The sequence below is a fragment of the Bombina bombina genome, chromosome 9 (assembly GCF_027579735.1).
Source record: "Bombina bombina isolate aBomBom1 chromosome 9, aBomBom1.pri, whole genome shotgun sequence".
NCBI classification, from domain to species: Eukaryota; Metazoa; Chordata; class Amphibia; order Anura; family Bombinatoridae; genus Bombina; species Bombina bombina.
The window spans coordinates 26,098,102-26,122,662 of NC_069507.1; the positions used below are offsets into that span (position 1 = coordinate 26,098,102).

At 37.4% G+C, this 24,561-nt stretch overlaps 1 protein-coding gene across 19 annotated transcripts in view; it reads left to right on the forward strand.

Moving 5' to 3' along the window:
- Nucleotides 1–358: 358 nt before the first annotated feature.
- The window catches only part of CAMK2G (calcium/calmodulin dependent protein kinase II gamma), a 397,374-nt gene continuing 373,171 nt past the window's right edge, over nucleotides 359–24,561 (forward strand). For 10 of the 19 annotated variants that reach the window (XM_053691977.1, XM_053691992.1, XM_053691972.1 and 7 more), the window contains exons 1-2: nucleotides 360–710; nucleotides 11,885–11,979. In XM_053691977.1, the coding sequence (XP_053547952.1) occupies nucleotides 646–710; nucleotides 11,885–11,979 (160 nt within the window). In that variant the 5' untranslated portion in view covers nucleotides 360–645. Of the gene's footprint in view, nucleotides 711–11,884; nucleotides 11,980–24,561 lie in introns of all 19 variants that reach the window. The other 9 variants (XM_053691979.1, XM_053691970.1, XM_053691981.1 and 6 more) reach the window with 2 other exon arrangements.

Genomic DNA, 24,561 nt, shown 5'->3' on the forward strand with positions numbered 1-24,561 from the left:
CATCTTCCCCTGATGCTGTTACCTCAGTAACTTGTCTCTCCCCCTGATGATGTTACCTCAGTAGCTCGTCTCCCCCTGCTGCTGTTACCTCAGTAGCTCGTCTTCCCCTGATGCTGTTACCTCAGTAACTTGTCTCTCCCCCTGATGCTGTTACCTCAGTAAATTGTCTCCCCCGACTGTTGTTATCTTAGTAAATATTCTCCCCCTGCTGCTGTTCCCTCAATATCTCGTCTCCCCCCGTTGGTCTTTTTCTCCACTTGTGTCACTGTCTCCCCCTTACACCCCCCTTGGCTCTCCCTCCCCAGGGCAGGGCGGCCGCAGTAGGGGGAGTGTCCCGTGAAGTCTCGCGGTGCTCCGGGCTGGGCCATCTCTCCGCCTCCTCCTCTTCCCAGGGCAGCAGTGACAGAGCAGGGCAGCCGGAGCAACGAGTGACAGAGGAAGGCAGTTGCCAGCGGGTACAGGGCAAACCCGGGGTAGCAGCAGCGGGCATAGCTCGCCTACAAACACACGGAGGTGACCCGAGTCCGGCCGCGGTGGGAGCGGGAGGGAGGGGACCCGGGAGAACAGCAGAGGAAGAAGCCGAGAAGATCGCAGCCCGTAGCCGCCCGATGTGAGAGCCGCTCCCCAGACACTAGCAGCCTCAGCATGGCCACCACCGCCACTTGCACCCGCTTCACGGACGAGTACCAGTTGTACGAGGAGCTGGGCAAGTAAGTACTAGGGAGGGGGCACTCAGCAACAAGGCAGAGGGCACACTGGTGTCTGGTACCTCAGGGTAACTGGAACAGAGGGGCTGCAGGGGTCATTCTGGGTGACAGCAGCAGAGGGATGGCAGGGGGTATAATGAGTGACAGGGACAGGGTGGCGGCAGTGGGCATGAGTGACAGGGGCAGAGGGGTGGCATGGGGCATAATGAGTGACAGGGGCAGAGGGGTGGCAGGGGGCATAATGAGTGACAGGGCAAAGGGGTGGCATGGGGCATGACAGGAGACACACCGCGTGACAGGTTGAAAAGGGTGACATGCAGAAGGGTGGCATGGCCCATAATGAATGACAGGGGCAAAGGCATGACAGGAGACACACCGAGTGATAGGGTAAAAAGGATGACAGGCAGAAGGGTGTCAGGGGACATTCTGGATTACAGGGAAAAGGGTTTATAGGGGCATTTTGGGTAACAGGGAAAATATGTGCTCCTTGTGACTGAGTAAAGAGGTGAAAGGGACACTTAATTTGGGGACAGCACAGCAGTGTCACTAGACAAGAGGAGCACAGAGGGGCTGCAGGAATATTTGGTGTGTGCTCAGTCATGCTGTAGGAAGGGCAGAGAGGGTGCACTCACAGGATAATAGACCCTAAGTGTAGTGGTGTATTAGGGAAAGGGGCCTCCTGGTTGTGAGGAACAGGCAGAAGGTGGGGTCTCTCAGGTTGAGGGGGTTGGCATTAAGCTACAGGGTAGTTATTACACCATGTGGCACACAGGGATACACAGATATATCATGTGAATGGTGCAGACTTTACTGTCTTCTCCATGTCAAATATACTCCAAATAGTTGTGCTACCTTTATCTAGCCTCATTTTTATAGGGGTACAATGGAAATGCCCAGCAGCACCCTCTCGACCTAGCAATTTCTGGAGCACTAAAATGTGTTACTGAGCTACCACTTTGGGCAGAACAAAGCAGAGAGAAGCTTCACAAACGTCAGCCTTATAGGCCAGTTACTAACCTCATAATGGTTCTTAGCCTTCTGCATGCAGCAGCTACACACCAAGGCAGGAGTTACCAATGATCACTGGCACTCATTGGCCAGTCTACGCACACACAGCACATTCAGCAGAACCTCTCAGAACCATACAGGGAGCACAACTCTTCAGAAACTCCTAGTAGCCACACCGGTTTTCTTGACTTTACCTCCCAATGCTAACGCACCTTTGGTGCAATCTAGTACCATAAATTAAAATTTAATTTCTAATGTTTCAGATTTGTGTCGCTTACTTTCATACACGTGTTGCGTTGTTTTAAGGATCTCTTTTGTATAGACTGTAAAAAGATATGGACGAACTTTGAGCTAAGTAGACATTGTACAGTAACTGTCTGTAATCTATGCTGTTATGATCACATGTTCCTAGCCACTGGGGCATTTTTAGGTGCCAAGATACTTACACCTGTAACTAGACAGAAACAAACAGATTTTGGCAGCAGATAACCAACAGACCTGTCTAGTTTGTCTGTTATTTTGCTTAAATAGAAAGATGAGATCTATGTTTTAGAGTTATGGGTATTCCATCTATTTTTATAATTTCTTTCCTTTATTTGTGCCCACTTCTATGTGTGGGAAAATAATCTATGCTTTTTTTTTTTTTTAACTAGAGTTTTACTCTAATGATATTAAATTTAGGATACAGGCTAACCTGTAAGAATCTGACCACACCCTAGTTTTAAAAGTGGCTGAAGTGTACATTTTAGATTTATTGATTAGCCTGAAAAAATATTAGGCCTAGTTGTCATTGAGGTGGTAAATTCTCTATAGACTTTAATAGAGAAATGTTTTTTTACCACCTGTTTCTACAATATACAACCTTAGTGGAAACAAGGCCATAGTTGGTTGTAAAATATTAGAAGACAAGTTGCTTTTGCAAATTTTATTTGAATCTCCTAATTTACATGATACTGGTAAACACTGCTATACCCTTATCAGGAGAGGTAAATACTATATGCAGTTCAAGGAGATTGCACATTAACCTGTGCCAGCAGTTCATGCTAGTGTTGCAGTGACAGTGTATTCGTGCTCGAGTGGAATCGTAGCTTTATGCAGTAACTGCTTCCATATTCACTCAGTTGCTGAGGTTTTACCCAATTCCCATAGCCCCTCAGTGGTCTGTTTTCTTTGTTCAGTTCTGTTTCCTTTGTCCCAAAGTATCTAAAGCGAGAGTATCAAGTAGCCTGTATGGCTGAGGCATCCACATACTGGATCTTTTTGCATTAACTTGCCTTTATTTTATATTTATTTTTATAGACAATGTCAGGATTGTTTCCATAGTCCTAGGAAAATGATCAGTTTAACTGCAGAAGAAAGATCTTTTGCAGGCATTGAGAGGGTTAACAGGACAGAAGCACTGTTGACAGTTTCTGTGTCACAAATGTGCACTTGCTTCTGTAATTACTTCTTACATGACTTCCAACATAGTAATTATCATCTTCAGCATCGCTTTCGTAATTGTTAGTGTTAGCGAATCATTTTTTTAAATAACATTATTTATCATAAATCTCTTTTCAAGCACCATAGACCCTGTCTTTCAGCATTTATGCTGCTTGTTATTAGTGGATATTTTTCTCTTAAAGGCACAGGTATTCCTAATTATACCTCTTTACAGTAATGCTGTAAATAAGTAAAGCATATTGCTTATTTTAATTCCCATTACTAATTCTTAGAATTACCTCCCTGCTATTTTCACTGCCTCTTCAAGCTTCACATTATTCTCTTTGACCCGGAAGCTTGTGTGAGATTTTTTCCCAAATCTGCAAATATTTTGTGTCTTAGTCATATGTTTTTTTACAGTTACTTTTATTACTTTGAAAATACTCAGACTTACTATACAGAGTTTAACTGATGGGGAGAGCTACTTAAAATGTTTATTGGACACAAGCAAAAGTAGCAAGATTAAAGAGAAGAAATGATAGTGACATTTTATATACCAGGAAATATCACTTCTTCATCAAGGTCTGTAGGATATTAAAGAAACATGACCCACACAATTAAAGGGACATGAAACCCAAATTTTTTTTCTTTCATGATTTAGGAGCATGCAATTTTAAACAACTTTCTATTATCTAACTTGCTTTGTTCTCTTGATATACTTTGCTGAAAAGCATATCTAGATAGGCTCAGTAGCTGCTGATTGGTTGCTGCATATAGATAGTTAAAGAGGAAAAACTACACAGAAGGCATACGGTAATATTGGTAATGTTCGGTCCTGAATTAACAATCTAACAGTTCCGGTCCTCAGGGCAGTGCACATGAAATGACAACAGGTAATATTATAGTTGGAGTCTGTCTTACCGCGTCCGGTCCACGGGTGTGACTGTGGTGCCTCGTCGTCAGGCTGATGTCCGGATCAACTTCTTTTAGCCTGAGACCTCCTCCGATCAGACGGTATCCAGGGTCTCCAGGTTTCCGTATTACAAACACACCCTCCTCAGACGCGTGCAGTTGCTCGCCAGTGATTGGAATAACCTGGTCGTGCCCGCCCTGCTCAACATAGGACCAATCCGGAGTAAAAAAGGGAGGAGACACACAATCCACTTGGTGTCTGCGTCCGTGCTCACTGTGGGAAATCCTAAAGTTACTGCACAAATGAAAAATCAGGAGCACCAGTAGATGAAAAGAGTAGCATTTATTTCCTCATAAACAGCTACAAAATAAAATTCCAATGCTTGCTTCATATAGTAAAAATTCCGTATGTTCAGAATTTTGTGGGCTTGACAGCAGCTGGTTGGTGAGTTGGAGAAAGGAAAAAACAGCTGACATGTTTCGGCTTTGCAGCCGTACTCTTAGCTGATAAAAGTTTAAAACCAAGCGCCCTTTTTCTAGGGCGTACCTTTCTCCAATTGGCCAAACAGTAAACCAATCAAAAATCATTTTAACTCATAAATAAATCAGTGAGTGAATGAGTCAATAAACAAAATACAAAATACAAAATACAGGCACATATCCTTAAACGTTTGCATACACTGTTGCTTGCTACTAATCTCTAAAAAAGTATTATTTATTGTATAATTATAGGAAACATTACCCTATTCTGAAATGCCTTGTCCATTTTAACTAAGTCTATACTTTGTTTGTTAACAGTGCTTTTGCAATTTCTGCCTCTGACTTATTATAACTATTTACATAATACTCTAACTGTTAAAATCCTGAAGTTTAATTGGCCATTCAGGATTCCTTAGTGGCAAAGAGAGATACATATTTGTCATTTAACTAAGTGTGAAGGTGCATGTTTGATTGCATCTAACTTCATTATGCCTTAGTCTAGAGACCGTTGGGAAGTAGAATCACATATGTGATCCCAGTAAAGACATAGTTGTAAGCTGTGTGAAAGTTAATGTTAATGGTATGGATCTTTTAACACAGAATTTGAATCTAAAATATATCACATTATTGCCAGTAGTTGATCAAGTCATAGGAGGAGTTTAATCCAGAAGGTGTTCTGGTCCTCAGTTTGAAGATCCAGAACACCTCCTGCCTACCCAAAAGTACCTCTCTATCGCCCCCTCTTGACGGAACTGCAATTCTTTCTATAGCCGTCCATCTAAAGCTGTCAGTATCTTTGTCATGTTTTTGTGCGAAGTGTTGTACCAGGGGGGTAGTTGATCTACCAATCCTAATTGTTGAAAGATGTTCCCTAATGCGTGATCTTATCTCTCTCGTCGTTAGACCTACATATTGAATCTTGCAAACTGTGCAAGTGATTAAATAGATCACATACTTTGATCTACATGTGATGCAAGTTTTAATTTCAAAAGACTGGCCTGTGGTAGTGGACTACAGTTTTCAGACAATGAAACTGACTCACAGGGTGACAGTTCGGGCTCAGGAGGGGAGGATACTGACACAGGTTACACACCCTATCCCCTCAGTATTACTACATCACAGTCTACAACACAAACAGTTAGACCCAAAGAAGACAGTACACCCAAGGCACCAATCCTCAAGAATGCGAGACCATACGCCTACTCTAAATATAATTTAAATAAACCAGAGGTAGCCGTAGATAACAGCTCCAATACTGTTGATAGTATAGAAAAAGCTCAGGTTAACCAGGTTTTTTCGCTGGCCCCTCCAAGAGGAGACGTGGAGGGGCGAGATACAAAAGATACTCCAAGGGGAAGATACACACGAAGGAAGAAGTAAATGATTTAAATATTATGAGCATTATCAATCTATCCACATATGTATTGAATAAAAATGAAACAAAAGTTTTGGAACTGGGTCTGGGATTTGTTCCCACAGTCAGTTTCAATCTTTTTAATACACTGTTAGACGTAAACAAACTTGTGAGGAAGTTGACCCTTCATAAGCACTTTCAAAAATCCAAATTTCACAGGGATTCCACAATTAATGACTTGGGCCATTTGTCAACGGGGGTTTCAACACAAGAGGACACATTGAGTTTCGGAGAACAGTGTGATGTTAGGACTCTGTTAACATTGATGGATGATGAGGAGTCCAATACATATGAAACACACGCTGTTCTGCCAAAATTCAAGAAGCCCTCAAAATTCTACCCTGTCCAGGACAGAGGTTCCGTAATTGAAAAATTCCACTCAAGAGTGGAAAAAGATCTCACTGATTTATATTTTCGTGAGAGGCTTTATAAGCAAAATATCACTGTGACAGAAAGACAGGCATTACAAAAACTGAGTGAGAATCCAAATTTGGTGATTCGCTCAGCGGATAAGGGGGGGTCTGTAGTCATCCTTGACAGAGATGATTTTGTCAAGGAGGCAAACAGGCAACTCTCTAATGCTAAGGAATACAGGATATTGAGTTCTGATCCTACAAAGGACTTTCAGAGGCAGCTCAGGGATCTAATTGATGATGGTCTCGAACTGGGACTATTAGATAAAGATACATGTGATTATCTATTTGTGAGCCACCCTAGAATGCCCATTTTTAACCACCTGCCAAAGGTGCACAAGTCACTCCTGGATGTTAGAGGCAGGCCCATTGTCAGTGGCATTGGGTCTCTCTTTGAGCCTCTATCGGAGTGGCTTGATGCACTCTTACAACCAATGATTAAATGTCTATCGAGTTATGTTTTAGACACCAAACATGTCTTGAACCTGGTGTCAGATATCACTTGGCAGGAAGGTTACAGGTGGGTCACTGTCGACGTGAAATCTTTGTACTCTTCTATCCCCCATGAGATGGGGCAAAAAGCAGTTGATTACTATATGAGAAAATACTATGGTAATCACTCCACATTATGTGATTATGTGCATAGAGTCACACTTTTTCTCTTAACACATAATTTCTTCGAGTTTAATGGTATTCACTTTCTCCAAATGTGTGGCACGGCCATGGGGGCCAAATTTGCCCCCTCCTACGCCAACCTATTTATGGGTTGGTGGGAGGAGTGCCACATATTTGGGGAAGAAAACCCCTTTAAAGACAACATTGTCTTTTTCAGGAGATTCATTGATGATCTCCTGTTCGTGTGGAGAGGTAGCCCAACAGGAGTTGATGCCTTTGTTGATTACTTAAATAGTAATGACAAGGGAATTGAATTCACCTTTGAAAGTGACAGTTGCAACATCAATTATCTTGATGTCACTCTCATAGGTAACATAGGTGAGAAAATAACTTCAACCATATACAGGAAGCCAATAACAGGGAACACCTTACTCCACGCGAAAAGCTGCCATCCCCAACATGTGTTTGGTGCAGTAGCAAAGGGACAATACATAAGGGTTAAGAGAAACTGTAGTGACCATGCTCATTATGTGAGGGAAAGCAATGATTTAACACGGAGGCTCAAAGACAGAGGCTATGAGCATAAAACAATTAAAAAAGCAAGAAATATGGCTGATGGATTAGATAGGAAAGACCTTTTACTACCTAGGGACAAAACCACTGGTCCAATGAAAAAACAGCTTGACAAAGGCCCACTTTTCATCACAGACTATTCTATGGAATATGGTGAAGTATGTGGAATCATCAAGAAGCATTTTAATATGCTTTCTGCAGATGATGATTTGATGGATATTGCCAAAACAGGCTGTCATTTCGCCTACAAAAGGAATATGACGATTGGCAATAGGCTAGCCCCAACGAAACTTAAGACCACACAACAAGGAGGCTCAGCCTGGCTGACAGTGAAGGGAATGCACAGATGCAATTTCAGGGACTGTGTGGCCTGTGAAAAGGTTATTTGTGGAGACACTTTCCAGTCCACTACCACAGGCCAGTCTTTTGAAATTAAAACTTGCATCACATGTAGATCAAAGTATGTGATCTATTTAATCACTTGCACAGTTTGCAAGATTCAATATGTAGGTCTAACGACGAGAGAGATAAGATCACGCATTAGGGAACATCTTTCAACAATTAGGATTGGTAGATCAACTACCCCCCTGGTACAACACTTCGCACAAAAACATGACAAAGATACTGACAGCTTTAGATGGACGGCTATAGAAAGAATTGCAGTTCCGTCAAGAGGGGGCGATAGAGAGGTACTTTTGGGTAGGCAGGAGGTGTTCTGGATCTTCAAACTGAGGACCAGAACACCTTCTGGATTAAACTCCTCCTATGACTTGATCAACTACTGGCAATAATGTGATATATTTTAGATTCAAATTCTGTGTTAAAAGATCCATACCATTAACATTAACTTTCACACAGCTTACAACTATGTCTTTACTGGGATCACATATGTGATTCTACTTCCCAACGGTCTCTAGACTAAGGCATAATGAAGTTAGATGCAATCAAACATGCACCTTCACACTTAGTTAAATGACAAATATGTATCTCTCTTTGCCACTAAGGAATCCTGAATGGCCAATTAAACTTCAGGATTTTAACAGTTAGAGTATTATGTAAATAGTTATAATAAGTCAGAGGCAGAAATTGCAAAAGCACTGTTAACAAACAAAGTATAGACTTAGTTAAAATGGACAAGGCATTTCAGAATAGGGTAATGTTTCCTATAATTATACAATAAATAATACTTTTTTAGAGATTAGTAGCAAGCAACAGTGTATGCAAACGTTTAAGGATATGTGCCTGTATTTTGTATTTTGTATTTTGTTTATTGACTCATTCACTCACTGATTTATTTATGAGTTAAAATGATTTTTGATTGGTTTACTGTTTGGCCAATTGGAGAAAGGTACGCCCTAGAAAAAGGGCGCTTGGTTTTAAACTTTTATCAGCTAAGAGTACGGCTGCAAAGCCGAAACATGTCAGCTGTTTTTTTCCTTTCTCCAACTCACCAACCAGCTGCTGTCAAGCCCACAAAATTCTGAACATACGGAATTTTTACTATATGAAGCAAGCATTGGAATTTTATTTTGTAGCTGTTTATGAGGAAATAAATGCTACTCTTTTCATCTACTGGTGCTCCTGATTTTTCATTTGTGCTGCATATAGATGCCTTGTGATTGGCTCACCATGTGCATTGCAATTTCTTCAACAAAGGATATCTAAAGACTGAAGCAAATTTGATAATAGAAGTAAATTGGAATGTTGTTTAGAATTGTATTCTCTACTTCAATCATTTAAATAATTTTTTTGGGTTTAGTGTCCCTTTAACACTGGATGTGTAATATAATATATATATATATATTTCCAAAGAAATAACTTGCACCCAGTTTCTTCAATAAGGATGTTACCACTTTACAGGTGGGTGTTTAAGTATGTGTTGTATCCTTGATAAAGGTCCCAAGTGGAGGACCGAAACGGATGTTTTTGGATGTGAAGTGTACCACAATATGTGAATAAAGTGGTAACATCCTTATTGCAAGTTATTTCTTTGTAGTGTGTTTGGAGACTCTGCACCTGCCATTATTACCTTACAGGGAGTGCTAAGGTTGTTGTTTTATATATATATATATATATATATATATATATATATATATATATATATATATATATATATATATTTTTTAATACTCACACTTGTTTGTTGAATGTTCCCTTATTTATATCATTTATCTATTTTAGTAAAACGTTTGTGTTCTAAAGAGGAACATATTTGAAGATTTCCTTATTTAGCTACATTTGAAATTAAAGAGACATGATACTCTCTTTTTTTTTTACATTCAAGAACATCAGTTAATCTTTTTTCTGCAAATATGCTCTTAATATGCTTAAAAGCTGATTACATTTCAACTGCTTTATTGTTTACAACTGATACCTAGGTATCTATTATTCATTGGCTGCTAGGGGCAACTCTTACAGAGAGTTGGTTTATTCAGTAAATGAATATGCATTTTTAGTACTGTAATATGTAATATTTTTCTCTTGTATTTACAATGTTCCACTTTTTTATTTTTATTTGCCCACACTTTCTTCTGTTACTTTGCATGTGATTGCCAACTACTTTTTTTTCTTATGTATACAATAGTAACTATCATTGTAAGGAGGTTTTCACCACTGTGGGTTAAGTTTAGTTGTTTTTAATCACCCAATGAAGTTTTCAGTAATTGTATTTAAATTATGGTTTAGTGTATCCTATGGTGTATGTGTCAGTAATCCAGCCATCATTTTTGTTGCCCATACATGGATATTTTAAAGGGACACTGAACCCATTTTTTTTTCTTTCTTGATTCAGATAGAGCAGCAATTTTAAGTAACTTTCTAATTTACTCATATTATCAAGTTTTCTTCATTCTCTTGGTATCTTTATTTGAAATTCAAGAATGTAAGTTTAGATGCCGGCCCATTTTTGGTGAACAACCTGGATTGTTCTTGCCGATTGGTGGATAAATTCATCCACCAATGAACAAGTGCTCTCCAGGGTTCTGAACCAAACAAATTGCTTAGATGCCTTCTTTTTCAAATAAAGATACTAAGAGAACAAAGAGATTTTTAGTAGGAGTAAAATAGAAAGTTGCTTAAAATTGCATGCTCTATCTGAATCAGGAAATAAAAAATTTGGGTTCAGTGTCCCTTTAAATGCTTTTAATAAAGAACGTTTTATTTGAATGGGTTAATGGTTCAGTGTATTTACTTTATTTATTTTTTATTTTTTTAAGTGGCCAACCGTTCAATATTTGTTTGGCCTGTGCTGCTGTAAGTCCATGGCACTTTTTATTTGACATCATTTCACTGCTCGAGAGGTCATTGGCTTTTACATCAGAGCTCTCCTAGACAAAATTAGCAGGTGCTGGCCAATATCTCACGTACACAGCTTACCGTCCTATTGTGAACAGTCTCTTGCAGTATGGAGAGCGGCCGCAAGGTTTTACATAAAGGGACATGAAACCCAAAATGTTTCTTTCATAATTCAGATAGAGAGTACAATTGTAAAATAGTTTCCAATTTACTTCTATTATCAAATTTGCTTTGTTCTCATAATATTCTTTGTTGAAGAGATATCAAGATAGGTAGTGTGCACGTCTGTTTAACTACATAGCAGGAAAGATTGTTGCCACCAAGTGCTCTTGCAAAACTATCGCCATATAGTACTGCAGGCACGTGCACACTCCTGAGCTTACCTCCCTGTTTTCCAACAAGGGATGCCAATAGAATAATTACAGTTTGATACTAGAAGTAAAATTACATGCAATAAAAATGTTTCATTTCCTTTTAAGCTGTATCTGACCCACAAGAAGATTCTTTAGTTTGGAAAGCTCAGATGTTGTCATAGCTTTCCAATTTACTTCCGTTATCAAATTTGCTTTGTTATCTTGGTACTAAAGACACGTGCACACTCCTGAGCTCTTATAAACCTATCTAGTTTTACTCTTCAATAAAAGATACCAAGAGAACAAATCAAATTTCATAACAAAAGTAAATTGGAAAGTTATTTAAAATTGCTGCTCTATCCGAATCATGAAAGTTAAATTTTGACTTTACTGTCCCTTTAACCAATATCTATAGGGCAAATCATAAATCTGTTACACTAAACCGTTTTTAAAACACATCAACTGCTATATACTGCGCTCAAAAATCAAAAAAGTATAAAAATGATAAAGAAAAACTGCACAGCTCTTTTTGCAACCTGAGGTGTAAAAGATATACAGTAATATATAAATAAAACAAGATAAGACTTCACCATCATCATTTGTATTAAAGCTTAGACTTTCGCTAAGTTGCCGGTTTTGTAATTGTAACAGCTATTCTGTTTGCAGCATCTCATTTACTGTTTTCTTTTTAAGGGGAGCCTTTTCTGTAGTACGAAGATGTGTTAAGAAATCATCTAACCAGGAATATGCTGCGAAGATTATCAACACAAAAAAGCTGTCTGCAAGAGGTAGGAGAGTTTCACAGCTATTTAATCACAAAAATCAATCTGCGTAGTCCAATTTGTGGTGGTTTCACGTCAGTTCTGCCTTGTAAATTTGTTTGGGTAATTTGGCCAGGAATTATAAACAAGCTTTGGTTCCCTCTGACTTTTTATGTCTCTGCTATGGGATAAAGTGACCTTATTACTGGGTAGATATATTTGCAGTACAGGAATTTTCAAAAGGGCAGGGGATCAAGTGTAGTATGATTTCTAAATCCTGTAGGAAAATGGCAGCTTAGTTGCTTATTACAGATTTTATCTGTTGTCGTTGTTTCTAGGCGTGCTAGCAGACTAGCGTGAAATAGTTTGGGGAGGGGGTCATTTTGGACTATGTGAAAAGGAAGGAAATAGTTTGTGGTAGCTCACACTTTACTCTGAAACTGTATAAATGTGTCCTGTAGTCAGGAGAGTGGTCTCACTGTCCAAGCCTGTTGCACAAGTTTCATTCTTAAAGGGAGATTGTCATTTTTAGCCTCTAAAAGAGAGAATTGTATATGGTATTTCCTTTGTTTGCGGGTGTTGTGTCTTTATTTACTAACTGTTTTGAGGGCGATATCAGCTGTGATACCCAAGTATCAGTTTTGCACAAGCACGCACTTTTTGTTTAGTTTTAGTTCATATAGCTTTATCTTAAAAGGGGCACATAAATTAAAGTTAGAATTAAAAAAACAATTATCTTACAAATGTATCTCTTTCTCTTGTTGTCTTTTGATAAAACTTAGTTGCGTTCCGTTCTGTGATTCGTACAAATAGGATGCAGGCAACTTGGGTCAGTGATACTTTATCTGCTATCACAAAATCAAATCCTAAAGTTGCAGTGGGCGTCTAAAGGCTGCCTGTACATTATTAGAAAAACAATATCATTGTGTGCCGCCTGCAGATGTTGTGTCCCTTAGTGGAAAATAGCAGTCATGGAAATCGTGTGCAAGTCAGTACAGTGCCGGAAAAGGACACACTCGAAATCCCCCATAAAGGTCCTTGATAAACTGTGAAAGAAAAATCTTGGAAAACGACCCAATAAACCTCTCTGTGCAAGTCACATGCTACAGAAATCTGATTGAATTTCCCAGTCACCCATATGTTCTGAGACATAAGATCTGTCTACCTGATCTCCATGTTATTTTGTAGGTGCTGAGATGTGCAGTGATTAAAGTAGCAGAGGTGGTCCTCATTTTCAAGCATTTTAAACTTTTTTTTTTTTTTAAAGAAATATTTGTCTTTTTGTTTTTCCTTGCTATGAGCTTTATTTTACTGGTGAGGATGATACAGATTTTGTAACTGTGGAAATTTAGAATATGTCACCAAACTGAGGCAGAAACTAGTGCTAAGGGGGATAAATAGCTAATAAAGGTTATTTTAAAGTAATTTTTATACATGCATAGTATATCAGCAACTTCGTACTGTTTAAAGGGACAGTCAACACCAGAATGTTTGTTGTTTTAAAAGATAGATACTCCCTTAATTACCAATTCCCCAGTTTTACATAACCAACACAGTTATAATTATACACGTTTTACCTCTGTAATTACTTTGTATCTAAGTCTCAGCAGACTGCCCCATTATTTTAGTTCTTTTGACAGATTTGCAGTTTAGCCAATCAGATCTTTCTCCATGATTAATTCACGTGCATGAGCTCAATGTTATCTATATGAAACACGTGAACTAATGCACTCTAGTGGTGAAAAACTATCAAAATGCATTTAGATTAGATGTGGCATTCAAGGTCTAAAAAATTAGCATATGAACCTCTGAGGTTTAGCTTTCAACTAAGAATACCAAGAGAGCAAAGCAAAATTGGTGATAAAAGTAAATTGGAAATTTGTTTAAAATTACATGCCCTATTTGAAACATGAGTTTTTTTTGGACTTGACTGTCACTTTAACTTTACTTAATGTGTTGTCAATTACTTGTTTATAATAGCTGCAGACTATAAAATATATGGAAAATTGCTCCTTTAGATTTATTTTTGTATATAATCTGGTGCCCTGTGCACCAGTGTTTAAACACCACACCTTCTTTGAGATGCAGCAGTGGTTTTTATGACACAAGGAAAATACCCATCACTACCAGCTTTATACACTTGAATACTGGTGCACAGGCCCTCAGAGCATATGTGCGTATGCTGCTAAAAAACAGTAATACACTTTACTAGAAGCATTTTGCTAATGGAAGTATATTGCACAGATGCTTCTTTGTAAAATGTAAATGCACCCATGCATATCTCAATTTGACCATTCTATCCCTTTAAAAAAAGCTCAGAATACCTGCTCCTATATTAATGTTTGCTTTTAAGAGCGTTTTTGGCATGTGGGTGTGAGAGTGAAGCCGAATATTCAAGTTACGCTCTTTGAAAGCTTATTTTTCCACCTCTGTAAAAAAATGTTTTATCCTTTTTGTTAAAGGACACCGAACCCAAAAAAAAAAATCTTTTGTGATTCAGATAGAGCAGCAATTTTAAGCAACTTTCTAATTTACTTCTATTATCAATTTTTCTTCATTCTCTTGGTGTCTTTATTTGAAAAGCAAGAATGTAAGTTTAGATGCCGGCCCATTTTTTGTGAAAAACCTGGGTTGTTCTTGCTGATTGGTGGATAAATTCATCCACCAATAAAAAAAGTGCTGTCCAGGGTCTGAACTAAAAATGGGCTGGCTCCTTAGCTTAGATGCATTCTTTTTCAAATAAAGATAGCAAGAGAAAGAAGAACTTGATAATAGGAGTAAATTAGAAAGTTGCTTAAAATTGCATACTCTATCTGGATCACAAAAGAATATTTTTTTTGGTTCAGTTTCCCTTTAAGAAAATAACAATGTGTGATAAAATATAGAGACAATCTAGATTATTATATCAATAAAACAAAACACATTTTATATTTTCTTCTTCCCTAAGTATACATAATGCACTAGAAAATAGCTGTTTAGTAATAAAAATTCTATTTGGTTCTATAACTATAAAGATTAATCAGGACCTGTCAGATCCCAAGGAGCTACAGCTATTAGATGTTTATTCCTGACTTGCAATTGTTCTAATTACATCTACACTGGTTCCTAAAATATGTGTTCTTTATTTTCTGTCTCCTGAAAAACCTTTATATTTTTTCATTTAAAAAAAAAATAAAAAATTAAATTTCTGAAAGGTGATTGGTTGCACGCTTTAATAAAGGGGCATGATACCCAATTGTTGAAGCACTTGAAAGTGATGCACATAGCTGTAAAAAGCTGACTAGAAAATATCACCTGAACATCCTTATGTAAAAAAGAAAGGTATGTTACCTCAAAATGTCCTAAGTATTTCCACCCCACTGTAAAGACAATTTAAGCAGCCAATCAGGATGCTAGTCCCAGGACTTTCAAGGGGGTGTGCATCTGGCATGTGCAGGCATAGTCATGTTATGTTATTTTACTATTCAGTTGAAGGAAGATCTCACTAGATTTCAGTGAAATATGAGATCACAGCAAAGCATGACCTCGACACTGATGATACCTTATTTGCTTTTTTTTTCTTTCAACTTGCAGCTGGACAGCAGCTAACTTATAACTGTCAATAAAGCACTTACTGTGGTGAGATGAATAAACTGTACATAAAGATTCTCGGGTGATATTTTCCTGTCAGCTTTTTACAGTTATGCTGCATCACTTCCATGTGATTTAGCAAATGAGTATTATGTCCCTTTAACCATTATCCGTCCTTATTTTGCTGCTGTTTCTTTAATAGATTCAGTAATTGTGTGTACATTAGCTGATAGTTTTGTTAGACATGAACTGCAGCAAATTGTATAATGATTCTTTTTAATCCCATGGCTGGGGTGTGTGTGATGTGTCCAGTTTCTGCCTGCGGAGAGTTCATCTGTGAAGTGGTTGTGGCTTGCTGGGGACCTGTGCTAACTTTGCCTGACCTTTTGGCAAGTCATTTTATCTGTCTCAGCTCCTAAAATTAGATTGTAATCTATTCAGGAAGGGATGCAATGTGGTGGTGTGATATCCGTAAAATGGGGGAAGCTCTAAGGGGTTCACACTCAAAACCCATAGCAAATCTCTGGTGGGATTTGAAGAAGGCAGTTGCAGCACACAAACTCAAGTATATTACTGAACTGGAGGCCATTGCTCATGAGGAATGGGCTATGATTCCTTAGGAACGCTGCCAGAAGCTGGGGTCTGGCTATGCATCTCATTGCAGCAGGACATAAGAGCAAAAGGGTGCTCTACTGAGTACTAAAGGTGCTTGCCATGAAAGGGCTCAATCATTTTGAGACTACAGAATTCAATAAAAGTTGAATTTTGGGGAAACTACTTGAAGCATTCATTATGATGAGCTATTTCAATTGCTTTTGTTTGATTTGTTCATTACAAACCGCTGAAAGTCTGAACATTTTGATAATAAACCTGATTTGGTAATGGGGGTTGAATAATTTTGATTACAACTGTGCGTGTGTGTGTGTATACATGTATATGTGTGTGTGTGTGTGTATACATGTGTGTGTGTGTGTGTATACATGTGTGTGTGTGTGTGTGTGTATACATGTATACGTGTATGTGTGTTTGTATACGTGTATGTGTGTGTGTATATATATATATATATATATATATATACAGGTAGCCCTCAGTTTACGTCGGGGTTAGGTTCCAGAAGGAATGGTTGTAAATCGAAACCGTTGTAAATTGAAACCCAGTTTATAATGTAAGTCAATGGGAAGTGAGGGAGTTAGGTTCCAGGCCCCTTTCAAAATTGTCATAAGTAACACTTAATACATTATTTTAAAAGTTTTGAAATGAAGATTTTAAATGCTAGACAGCATTATAAACCTAATAAAATAATCCCACAACACAGAATATATAACTAAACTAAGTTAAATGAACAAAAGCATTTGCTAAACAGCATTATAAACCTAATAAAATAATCACACAACGCAGACTTGCATTTTTCTGCAAACAGTTCTTTCTATGCATTCCAATCTGGACTGAGTTATAGACAGGAAGATCTTGTTCCTTTGAAATCTGCTTGATAGCTCAGGACTGGTTAAACCTATTTAATTTCAGCTTACTTGGCTTTGCTGCAACACCAGCGGACAGCTCCATCTACTGGCTATTTTAATAAATGCACTGCTTCTCAATGCTTTAAAAGTTAATGTTGCTGGAAACAAATTGTTTATTGTAGAATCCAACCATCAGTGGTAAAGTAAAAGGGTGACAGTAGAGAACGCCTGACGCGTTTCGCGCATGCGTAGATGCGCTTCTTCGGAGTATATATGTGTGTGTGTATATGTGTATATATGTATATAGTGTGTATATGTGTGTGTGTGTGAAGATGCGCATATATATGTATGTATGTATGTGTATATATACATATACATACACGCATCTTCACTGGTCTCACGCAGTGTACTTCTTCAATAAAAGAAAATATTTTAATGTATATAGTGTACACTAGCAAACAAACATGAACATAAATAAATGTCTAACCTATCTATGTTGGTTTTAAGTTAATGTCTATTTACTTAGTAAATACTAATAGACATTAAATTAAAACCAAAATAGATAGGTCAAGCTTAAGTTACCACCATTGCCATTATTATTTTTGTGAAAATGGTCATCCTCGGGAAACAAAACATAAATCCCTTACATGCGGTAAAATAAATTACAGATGTGCCTTCATTACTGACACATATCACAGTGAATCTGGAACACACACACACACACACATATATATATATATATATATATATATATATATATATATATATATATATATATATATATATATATACACAGTTACAGTAGTAGTACTAGAGACAATTAAAACAAGTAGCATTGAACTTAACTATAACTACTAGTTTCTTGATTATCTTTATGGGATACACATAATGGTAATGGTGGTAACTTAAGCTTGACCTATCTATTTTGGTTTTAATTTAATGTCTATTAGTATTTACTAAGTAAATAGACATTAAATTAAAACCAACATAGATAGGTTAGACATTTATTTATGTTCATGTTTGTTTGCTAGTGTACACTATATACATTAAAATATTTTCTTTTATTGAAGAACTACACTGCGTGCACTGCACTTTTTCTCTACTACAGTTTGATGCCATATTGCCAATACAATTGCCATTTACTATTTACTTTTCTAAATAAATACTGTTGTTGTCTGCTGTGTTCAGACTTTGCCACATGAGGAAGTGTCCTTTTTTGAGCTAATAAAATAAGAGTTCTTTTGACTGCTTGATTTTTTTTTGCTGAAAAATTTAAATCATGGGCATAATTAGGGAACTAATCGTGATGCATCGTGGTGTGTGTGTGTGTGTATGTATGTATGTGCATGTGTGTGTGTATGTATGTATGTGTGTGTGTGTGTGTGTATATATGTATGTGTATATACATATACACACACACTGGATATAAAGTCTACACACCCCTGTTAAAATGTCAGGTTTCTGTGATGTAAAAAAAAATGAGACAAAGATAAATCATTTCAGAACTATTTCCACCTTTAATGTGACCGATAAACTGTACAACTCAATTAAAAAACAAACTGAAATCTTTTAGGTAAAGGAAAATAAAATTATATGGTTGCATAAGTGTGAACACCCTTAAACTAATACTTTATTGAAGCACCTTTTGATTTTATTACAGCACTCAGTCTTTTTGGGTATGATTTTTTCAGCTTGGCACATCTTGACTTGGCAAGATTTGCCCACTCTTCTTTGCAAAAACACTCTAAATCTGTCAGATTGTGAGGGCATCTCCTGTGCACAGCCCTCTTCAGATCACCCCACAGATTTTTAATTGGATTCAGGTCTGGGCTCTGGCTGGGCCATCCCAAAACTTTAATCTTCTTCTGGTGAAGCCATTCCTTTGTTGATTTGGATGTATGCTTTGGGTTGTTGTCATGCTGAAAGATGAAGTTCCTCTTCATGTTCAGCTTTCTAGCAGAAGCCTGAAGGTTTTGTGCCAATATTGACTGGTATTTGGAACTGTTCATTATTCCCTCTACCTTGACTAAGGCCCCAGTTCCAGCTGAAGAAAAACAGACCCAAAGCATGATGCTACCACCCCCATGCTTCACTGTGGGTATGGTGTTCTTTTGGTGATATGCAGTGTTGTTTTTGGGTCAAACGTATCTTTTGGAATTATGGCCAAAAAGTTCAACTTTGGTTTCATCAGACCAGAACACCTTTTGCAACATGCTTTTGGGAAACTTCAGATGTTTTTTTGCAAAATTTAGCCGGGCTTGGATTTTTTTTTTTTGTAAGAAAATGCTTTCGTCTTGCCACTCTACCCCATAGCCCAGACATATGAAGAATATGTGAGATTGCTGTCACATGTACCACACAGCCAGTACTTGCCAGATATTCCTGCAGCTCCTTTAATGTTGCTGTAGGCCTCTTGGCAGCCTCCCAGACCAGTTTTCTTCTTGTCTTTTCATCAATTTTGGAGGGACATCCAGTTCTTGGTAATGTCACTGTTGCACCATATTTTCTTCACTTGATGATGACCGTCTTCACTGTGTTCCATGGTATATCTAATGCCTTGGAAATTCTTTTGTACCCTTCTCCTGACTGATACCTTTTAACAATGAGATCCCTCTGATGCTTTAGAAGCTCTCTGCGGACCATGGCTTTTGCTGTAGGATGCGACTAAGAAAATGTCAGGAAAGACCAACTAGAACAGCTGAACTTTATTTGGTGTTAATCAGAGGCACTTTAAATGATGACAGGTGCGTACTGACTCCTATTTAACATGATTTTTAATGTGATTGCTTAATTCTGAACACAGCTACATCCCCAGTTATAAAAGGGTGTTCACACTTATGCAACCATATTTTATTTTTTTATTTTTATTTCCCTTTACCTAAAAGATTTCAGTTTGTTTTTCAATTGAGTTGTACAGTTTATAGGTCACATTAAATGTGGACACACACACACACACACACAAATTCTGAAATGATTTATCTTTTTCTCATTTTTTTACATCACAGAAACCTGACATTTTAACAGGGGTGTGTAGACTTTTTATATCCACTGTTTGTTTATATATATATATACATATATATGTCAATTCCAGTAAAGGACTGCACTCGCTGGATTTTAGATAAAAATATTTTAATTGTGGTAACGTTTCGGAGTCCTTAGGCCCCTTCCTCAGAAGGGGTCTCCTTCCGAAACGTTACAATAAATGTGTGTTTCTGAAGGAAAGACCAGTGAGTGCAAGTTCTTGTTACTGTTATCTTATTCACTAGCACCCTGGCAGCTTGACTTGGAAGTGAGAGTGCTCATCTATGGGATTATATATATATATATATATATATATATATATATATATATATATATATATATATATATATAATGTGTGTGTGAAATGAATACTCCAGCTCATTGGATCATAAGAACAACTCCCATAGCTATGATTGTGACCAGTGACACAACAAACAAAAAATGCTTTTGCTCTTCATTTTAACTATAATGTTGTTGCGTTTGAGATACCTTTTTATTTCCCAGATAATATGCAGTCCCACTGACGAGAGAGATTTATTATATTTTTGACTAGTCTGGCTTGTTGAATATGTCCTTTTAGTTTCCAGTTGGTATCTTTTAACTGAGCTAGTAGAATGAGACCAAATGCTTCCTATTTGTCAGCAGGGGACACAGTAACAAAGCACCATGTAAGGTTTTGCCCTTTGTTCGTAGAGGCAAGTTATCACCTGTTCTACTCTTGAAAATGCCAGGGTTTCTTTATTGCATTTTTGAGTTGATTGATTCATGGACTTGAACATATATTCTTACAGCACAGCCAACATATTATGTCTAGGTGTGAGAAAATTCCCACAGCCTTAGGTCCAGTTTACTCTACGGCATTTTTAAAAATGTTCATGGTACGAAGCATGATTCTAGGGCAAATATAAAATGAATTGGTTAAAGGAAAGTGGCACATATCTGCTATGTCAGAGCTTGACAAATTCACAGTGCTAGGATGCCTGGGCAGTTTAAAAATTGGACCAGGAGGCAAGCTTTGTGAGCCTTGTTCTGCCAAAGTTACTACCACCATGTCACCCTTTCCTGAGTAAATTTTGTGTCTTAAAAAAAATATCTTCACTTTATGAATTGCATGTTGCATGATATGAATTGAATATTCCATGTCAGCAAAAATCACAAGATCGCCTGAACTAAATATAGTATATGGGCATGCCCTCTCACACACAATGATTTTTAACAAATTTCTGGAGCCCTTATGTGTGGAGTTACTGTTTGAGATCAAAATGAGCCTTTATTCTGACTATAAACACAATTACTTCACAGTGGAACCTTATTGGCTTCATTAATACATGAAATATTATCTTATCTTATGATCTGAAGCGGTTTTCTTTTCTTGTAGTTATGTGAAATGTTTCTTATCATATGCTCACTTTCTTGTGTTTAGAGGTGTGATTCATTTTAATGTTAAAATTACACAAAATGAGCAAAGGTTAGATTTTTTGTAAACTGTCTTATCTCGCCTCATGAAGATTATACAGTGCTTTTAATCACCATGGAAACCTTTGAACAAAGATAAAAATGGGGTGGACAAACTATATAAATGGAGGAGCAATTAAGGAATTTTAGCATCTTTTTTTAAATATTTTAAATATCTGGGTGATGGTAGTTTTACCAAGGTTATTTATAAATTAAAATGTTCTATTTTATATAAAAACAAATAATGGTATCATACTATCTTTATATTTTACATTAATATGTTTTCTTATGCCAAACCATTCTTGGTGCAGAGGAAATTGTCTGCTGTTACCTATGTCTTTTTAAAAGCACAAAACTGTTCGTGGGTTCTTGCCAACAAGTAAAGCTACTAGACTTCAGATGACTTATGTTTGTTGCAAAACTGTATTTCAATGTTTGAAAGATTATAATTTTTTTTATTAATGTATTCAAACCAGGTTTGATCTCTCTGAGAAAGTGTTTAAGTGTTGTTTAAAGCTGTGGCAGATAGATATAGAATTTCTGTTCATTAGGTCACAGACTTCTGCTGAGCAGGGCAGTAACGTGTGCAGCTATACTCCATATTATTTTTTATAACCGCACATTATTTGTAAGAACGTAAGCTTGGTGTCTGCAGTGCGGATCACTGTGAAAGCCCAGTGCAGGATGTGTGGTTGATTCTGAACTTTACACAAAGGGTTAATCGAGGGCACTTATCAGTATTTAATAGAGCTCAGGGTGGATTTTAGATGGATATTGGCTCTAACCGTGCTTGGGCTTCTGAAAGTGCAGGATTAACATGTCTAAATAGTGTGTGCATGTGTATGTTGATAGGGCAGCAACATTAAATCCTTAGTTCTATTTAACAACGTAACTTGTGCTAAAAATAAACTGGACATTATGATTGTACTAGTTCTGCACACAAAAATATCCCATGTCACTTGTCACAATATCTGTACACCCTTCTTTGTCTAATAAAAACTGCTTAAAAAACCTGGTTGTGTCAGGGTCCTTTCTCTGCATTTTAATCCTAGAAAGGTTATGTCCTTGTAATAATGTTACATGCCATTTAGTATAGTTTTTATTTATTTTTCTTGCTTTTTCTGTATAATTTCCTGGTTCTGCTTTAAAAATGTTGCTTTTTACACCAACCTTAGAAAGACTGGATATCATACTGCTGCAAATTGCTTATACCAGCTGTGACGTACAGGGTTTAATCAACCCTGCAGTCAGTTTGTCACAGAAAGCCACTCCAGGCAAGCCTTTAACTTAGTTCAGTGGGTGCAAGGGTTAACAAACACTCTCTAGTCTGTATTAGACCTAGGAAAATGCCCAAACTCCCCTTTAAAGGGACAGTCAACCCAAAATGGTTTCTAACTCCTACATATAGACTTTCAAACAATTATTATTTTGCAATGTAGCCCAATTTTCCACAATAATTTGTTAGCATGTAAAAAGACTTACTATTTTCAGCTGTGCTATTAAAAAATGTCCGCCTGCCCCCTCCCCTATTTCGTCACCAGTCTGTGCTGCTCGCATTAACTTTTCTATTCTACACGCTCCTGATGTTTGCGCATGCGCAATGTGCCGATTTCGTCAAGGGGGTACAAGCTGTGTACTGAGCGGTTACTTTCAGTTCTGGATTCAAAAGTACTCCCTTGACAAAAATCGGCACATTGCGCAAGCGCCGGGAGCATGTAGAATAGAAAAGTTAATGCGAGCAGCACAGACTGCTGATGAAATAGGGGAGGAGGCAGGCGGACATTTTTTAACAGCACAGCCGAAAATAGTAAGTCTCTTTACATGCTAACGAAATATTGTGGAAAATTGGGCTACATTGCAAAATAACAATCGTTTGAAAGTCTATATGTATGAGTTAGAACCCATTTTGGGTTGACTGTCCCTTTTAATGCCACCCACACTAAACTATATCTGCTGCCACCACTTTATGGGAAATCCTAAGGAAAAACACAAAAACTAACAGATTAACAATCCAAAATCATTCTAAAAAACACAGTACTGTTATTACCAGTCTCTTCGGTAACGTGATTCAAATATAATAAAAAGGCAAAAACTTAAGTGGATAGTCTATTCAAAATTAAACTTTCATGATTCAAATAGGGCATGCAATTTTAAACAACTTTCCAATTTACTTTTATCATCAAATTTGCTTTGTTCTCTTGGTATTCTAAGTTGAAATCTAAACCTAGGTAGGCAGTGGTACATATGCTAATTTATAGGACCTTGAAGGCCACCTTTTATAATTTTTTTAGCTAGACTGTGCTAGTTCATGTGTGCCATACAGATAAAATTGTGCTCACTCCCGTTTAAGTTATTTATGAGTCAACTCTGGCTAAAATGCATGCCTGTCAATAGAACTGAAATAAGGGGGCAGTTTGCAGAGGCTTAGATACAAGGTAATCACATTAATATAACAGTGTTGTTTATGCAGAACTAGGGAATGGGTAATAAAGGCATTATCTATCTTTTTAAGCAATAAAAATTCTTAAGTAGACTGTCCCTTTTATAAAGGAACATTTAAAATGAACAAAAACTGTTTTTAAATATAAAAAAAGAGAAAAAAAAACAGAGCCCAATACTGTACTATCTTAGATATGTCTCAAGGGAACTTGGCAAGGAAAGATGGTCACTTATGCTGTTTTTCGCAGCCTCCCATGACAATATTATTTTTCTGAAATCACAATTTAAATACATTTTGTTTTCTCTGAGGTCAGGTTTCTGATCAGGCCCCTTCCTGACTAGGAAAGGAAGGTAGCCACCGCTTTTTTTTTTGGCCTGACATAAACCACATTGCATACTCTGGCTGAAATTATAGGATATCTTTTAATTATGTATATCTAGTACATATACCCTTATAAGCAATCCCATTATGACATCATAACGATTATTTTGATACCAAACATGTCTGCCATATTTGGTCATTATGTACCGTAAAAATGATTAAAACGTGTCTTAAGAAATCCTAGTGTTTTAATTGATCTAAGGATTATGTCTTGGACACTGTTTTCTGTCATTTTGTGTTGACACATTTGCTTGATAAAAATCACCCCTGAGAAGAGCAGAT